This window comes from Hyla sarda, chromosome 2 (assembly GCF_029499605.1).
Source record: "Hyla sarda isolate aHylSar1 chromosome 2, aHylSar1.hap1, whole genome shotgun sequence".
In the NCBI taxonomy this organism is placed as follows: Eukaryota; Metazoa; Chordata; class Amphibia; order Anura; family Hylidae; genus Hyla; species Hyla sarda.
Genome location: NC_079190.1, coordinates 92,729,499 through 92,735,520, shown reverse-complemented (window position 1 = coordinate 92,735,520; position 6,022 = coordinate 92,729,499). Strand labels below are relative to the sequence as shown.

At 42.2% G+C, this 6,022-nt stretch overlaps 1 protein-coding gene across 1 annotated transcript; it reads right to left on the bottom strand.

Moving 5' to 3' along the window:
• Positions 1 to 940: 940 nt before the first annotated feature.
• On the bottom strand, positions 941 to 4,174 carry LOC130357663 (protein spinster homolog 1-like). Its single transcript, XM_056560394.1, has 2 exons — positions 4,004 to 4,174; positions 941 to 2,526 (listed from the first exon to the last, which is right to left on the bottom strand). The coding sequence occupies exon 2, from the start codon at positions 2,499 to 2,501 to the stop codon at positions 1,008 to 1,010; it is 1,494 nt and encodes a 497-aa protein (XP_056416369.1). The 5' UTR covers positions 2,502 to 2,526; positions 4,004 to 4,174; the 3' UTR covers positions 941 to 1,007.
• Between the last annotated feature and the right edge of the window lie 1,848 nt (positions 4,175 to 6,022).

Here is a 6,022-nt window from a genome sequence, read left to right as displayed (position 1 = left end):
ACCTAATGTGAGGAATCTATGCTACCTAATGTGGGGAAACTATGTTACCTAATGTGGGGAATCTGTGCTACCTAATGTGGGTAAACTATGCTACCTAATGTGGGGAAAGTATGCTACCTAATGTGGGGAAGCTATGCTACCTAATGTGGGGAAACTATGTTACCTAATGTGGGGAACCTGTGCTACCTAATGTGGGGAAACTGCTACCTAATGTGGGGAAACTATGTTACCTAATGTGGGGAATCTGTGCTACCTAATGTGGGCAAACTATGCTACCTAATGTGGGGAAACTATGTTACCTAATGTGGGGAAACTATGTTACCTGATGTGGGGAATCTGTGCTACCTAATGTGGGGAAACTATGCTACCTAATGTGGGGAAACTATGTTACCTAATGTGGGGAATCTGTGCTACCTATTGTGTGGAAACTATGCTGCCTAATGTGGGGAAACTATGTTACCTAATGTGGGGAATCTGTGCTACCTATTGTGGGGAAACTATGCTACCTAATGTGGGGAAACTATGCTACCTAATTTGGGCAAACTATGCTACCTAATGTGGGGAAACTGCTACCTAATGTAGGGAATCTATGCTACCTAATGTGGGGAAACTATGCTACCTAATGTGAGGAAACTATGCTACCTAAGGTGGGGAATCTATGCTACCTAATGTCGGGAATCTATGCTACCTAATGTGGGGGGCTTGAATGAGCTGCGGCATATGGGAGGCCTTAATAAATAATTAGAAACTTATACAGCAAGTGAAATATGGGGGTCCACCTAAGTAAGTGACACATGGAGGGGGGGTGCTGAACAATTGATGTTTTGGGGGGGGGGGAGCACAGGCGCAAGGGCCCTCTGCTGTCTGTGTCCGCCCCTGGGTAGAGAATAAGGGGTAAAATGGAACATAGAACAGTTATTATGCAGTTATTTTTTTCTTAATTTTTTTTTAATGAAGTAAACGAGATAAAGGTAAGCAATGACTTTTCCTCAGTCTGAAGCGCGGTCCTAATCGGCAGGAAGCAGTGAGGAGGAGGAGGATGACGGAGGTTCTGATTCCATCTCTGCTTCTTTTTCGTCCCTCTCTATATATAGGGCCGTGGCCATGAAGAAGGCCCCTCCAATGACTGCCATTATGGTGCAGGTCATGAGTGCATACTCCAGGCTGCGGTATTTCAGAAGAGGGGATTTGGCATATCCTCGTTCGTAGGTGTCAGATATCAGGCCGATGAGGTACGGGCTGCCGGCGTCACCTAGGAGGTGATAGATTGTCATCTGCACGGCCAGGGCTGAAGATCTCCTCCACGGAGTTACTACTTTTAGTATAATGTCAGATATGAGGGTGAAATTTACTGACAGAAGCGTCTCTCCGATGAAGATGAAGATGTTGGTGGCAACGAGGCTGATGTTGCCAAAAGTCAATGCCAACAGAAGAAAAGGGGCGGAGAGCATCATCGCGCATCCACACACAAGCGGGTCCGCCCGTGGGTTGGATTTGCGATATCTTTTACTTATCTCCGTCCCTGCTACAACTCCCAGAATGCCGGAAACGACTGTAACCACACCAAATATTAGGATGTCGTGATAGTCACACGGTTCAGCACGGCAAGGGTCCTTCTCTTGTAGGAGTGTTCTTGCGTGGGTCAGGTATGACGGACCCCATACACCTATGGCTCCCACTATGAAGGATACAGCCGTCGATCCCATGGTGGTTAGCATGAAGCTTCGATTTTTAAATAGTTTTTTCAGATCTGTCGCCCATTTGGCAAACTTCTGGGATTTGTTGTTCTTCCCGTTTGTAGTCGTTCTTGGAAGCTCCTTTGTGACCAAAATCATCAAAGCCACAGCTATGAGGCCCAGGCCAGGGGTGACCCGAAATGCCCAGTGCCAATCGCCCCTTGCTGCATCAGTCACTTTGGGCCCGATGATGTAGCCTAGTCCGCAGCCTACAGTTATGACGGAGTAAAACACGTTCAGCATGCGGGTCCGCTGGTCACTTGTAAAAAGGTCTGCAATGATTGAGGGGGCGATGGTGCAGAAAGTCGCCTCTCCGGCTCCAACCAGTCCACTCGTCAGCAGGAAGAGCAGGAAGTACCCATCAGGGATGAATGACAGGGTAAGTGTCATGCTTAGCCAAACGATGACTCCTGCGCAAACAGTATATTTCTTATTACAGTGGTCGCCCAAATATCCGGCAATTGGTGCGACCAGCACGTAGCTTCCAATGAACAATGTATTCAATAAGCCGGACAGACTAGCATTGGTGTCATATGCTTTCTGTATATAAGGCAGCACCCCCGCCACGCTGGAGCGATTTGCATAGATGAGCAAATTAACAAAGGCGAGGATCACTACGGTGATGATGGAACGTGCGGTGGACATCACGCTTAGAGATGGCAGGTTCTGCCTCTCAGGGATATCGCCCTTTTCTACATCCATATCACTATGGTCCTCCATTGCTTCTTCCTCCTCCTTCAGCAATGGGTCTTGTGGAGAGGCCATGGTCACAGGTCAGAGCCTGAAAACACTAGAGAGAGAGAGATAAGTGAACACATTAGACAACATGTCATCATTCCTGTCATTATACAATAGATCCTTCATACAGAGCAGAAATGTCCAGCTCAGAACCACAAGATAACACTAAGACCATCGCAGCCTCAGAAGAAGACGTTTCTCTATAAGTGTTTTATATGGAGACGTCTTCCCTGAGGTTACCAATGTATGATAACCCTGAACCTGTCCGGTCCTAGTAATATCTGATAACCCTGCACCTGTCCGGTCCTAGTAATATCTGATAACCCTGAACCTGTCCGGTCCTAGTAATATCTGATAACCCTGAACCTGTCCGGTCCTAGTAATATCTGATAACCCTGAACCTGTCCGGTCCTAGTAATATCTGATAACCCTAAACCTGTCCGGTCCTAGTAATATCTGATAACCCGGAACCTGTCCAGTCCTAGTATTATCTGATAACCCTGAACCTGTCCAGTCCTAGTAATATCTGATAACCCTGAACCTGTCCGGTCCTAATAATATCTGATAACCCTGAACCTGTCCGGTCCTAGTAATATCTGACAACCCTGATTCTGTCCGGTCCTAGTAATATCTGATAACCCTGAACCTGTCCGGTCCTAGTAATATCTGATAACCCTGAACCTGTCCGGTCCTAGTAATATCTGATAACCCTGAACCTGTCCGGTCCTAGTAATATCTGATAACCCTGAACCTGTCCGGTCCTAGTAATATCTGATAACCCTGAATCTGTCCGGTCCTAGTAATATCTGATAACCCTAAACCTGTCCGGTCCTAGTAATATCTGATAACCCTAAACCTGTCCGGTCCTAGTAATATCTGATAACCCTGAACCTGTCCGGTCCTAGTAATATCTGATAATCCTGAATCTGTCCCAGTAATGGTGGATTATAAGGGCTTGGCTGTATGGTCACTGGGCCATGTGAACTTCATACTGTAGATACAATTGGGCTATCCTGCTATATACATTTACTAATAATGAACCTACCCATCTCATTGGGATCTATCCATCCCCTATATGACTTTCTGCCCCTAGTTGATTTGAAAATGTTCCCTTTCGGAGTACCCGGAGTATTTCTATTGTTAGTACACACAGAATTCTATTATATACTATTATATTTCTGCCCTAATCTTTCTGTTATTCTTTTACTACACCACCAAATCTTTCTCATAGACTTATATCTTTTAGAACTTCATGAATTAGGACTCTTTTTCTTGGGGGCTTTTTGGGCATAATTGCATTTTAGCAGTTTTGCAAGAAAAAGCTCTGGTCATGATACTATCTGTGCGTTTTATTATGTTTAATGCCTAAGCCAAGTATTGTCACAATGCTATGAGAAATATAACTTTTGTTATTTCTTTTGGAAATTAATTTCTTGTTTTTTTTTGCTAAAAAAAAAAGCAACAGCAATAAAAAAAACTGTCAAACAAAAAGCCCTGTGTATGTATGAATAGAAGAGGCTGAGACTTACCTTGTGGTTCTCTCTTCAGACAAGGAACGGTCAAAATCTTGAATTCTCTATCGCAAATAGAAACTCTCTAACAAACACTTTGCACCACAGGTTGTGAATGCAAAACACACTGAAGAGACTGCAGCCGGTGCGCACCTCCTTGTACAGCTTACGGTGACATCATCACAAGCATGTGTGACATCACAGGGTTCTAAACCATCTTCAGGTATGTGTATATCTGTATAGTAAATGTGAGTAGCCATATTAGTCCAGTGATGCAGATTGTAATACCTTTTTTATTGGACTAACAGAATTTTGTAGAGACAAACTTTTGGGATTCCTCCCTGATAATTTATAAAGTCCTTTGATCATTAGTCCTTGAATATTGGACTTAATAAAGGGAGGAATCCTGAAAGCTTGTCTCTACAAAATTCTGTTAGTCCAATAAAAAAGGTATTACAAGAGACTGCAACATATTTTTTGATTTGTGTGTATATATATATATATATATATATATATATATATATATATATATATATATATATAGTTCCAAGCGTGAGTAGGTGCCTCCAGCTAGGGTCCGTGTCCAGGATTCTGCATACGTAGTTCCAAGGAAAATGCTGTGGCACTCAAGGTATGGTGAAAAAATGAAAACTATTTATTCATCCCAAATGTGCAAAGAGCAACGTTTCAATGGTCTCACACCATCATTATCAAGCCACTTGATAATGATGGTGTGAGACCATTGAAACGTTGCTCTTTGCACATTTGGGATGAATAAATAGTTTTCATTTTTTCACCATACCTTACAGCATTTTCCTTGGAACTACGTATGCAGAATCCTGGACACTGATCCTAGCTGGAGGCACCTACTCACACTTTAGGAGTGCTGCTTTCTTCTTTGACATATATACATATATATATATATATATATATATATATATATATATATATATTAATATACACCTAGAAATACATCAAGTACATAAAAACATCTTTTAGAAAAATATTTCTCCAGGCCTGCCGAGTATATCCCCGTACTTCACAGTGTCTTCTTAGTTTATATATTTAAATCTTTTGACCTTTTAACCCCACTAGGACCAAGGGCATCCTGGAACTTAAAGGGGTATTCCAGGCCAAAACTTTTTTTTATATATCAACTGACTCCAGAAAGTTAAACAGATTTGTAAATTACTTCAATTAAAAAATCTTAATCCTTTCAGTACTTATGACCTTCTGAAGTTAAGGTTTTTTTTTCTGTCTAAGTCCTCTCTGATGACACGTGTCTCGGGCAACGCCCAGTTTAGAAGCAAATCCCCATAGCAAACCTCTTCTAAACTGGGCCTTTCCCGAGACAGGTGTCATCAGAGAGCACTTAGACAGAAAATAACAACCTTAACTTCAGAAGCTCATAAGTACTGAAAGGGTTAAGATTTTTTAATAGAAGTAATTTACAAATCTGTTTAACTTTCTGGAGCCAGTCGATATATATAAAAAAGTTTTTGCCTGGAATACCCCTTTAAGATTGAACCGATTATTATTGATATATGTCATGAATGCATCAACGGTCAGATGGTCGGACGACCAAATGATGACCACATCGTCTACATACCTCCCATACCATGCGAGGCATGTGGAAAATGGATTGGTGTCAGAAAAAATTAACTGCTCCTCCCACCAAAAAACAAAAAGGTTAGCCCGAGCTGGTGATGACTTTGCTCCCATTGAAGCACCCGTACGCTGCAAATAAAAATTGTTACCAAACATAAAATAATTGTGTTTTAACACAAAATCTAACTCCTCAATAATGTAATGTCTCAAATCCACAGAATATTTAGAAAATCTCATCAGTATATCCGAGATAGCTGATAATGCCAGGTTTTGCGGAATACTGGAATAGAGCGATTCAATGTCGCAAGTAAGCCACGACAGAGAATCGCTCCATGTGAATTTAGTTCTTCTGACCAGGAGTTTACTGAAAATTCAGATTGTTCAGATACCACGGACACTAGCGGGGACTCAGAACCGCAATATGTGAAC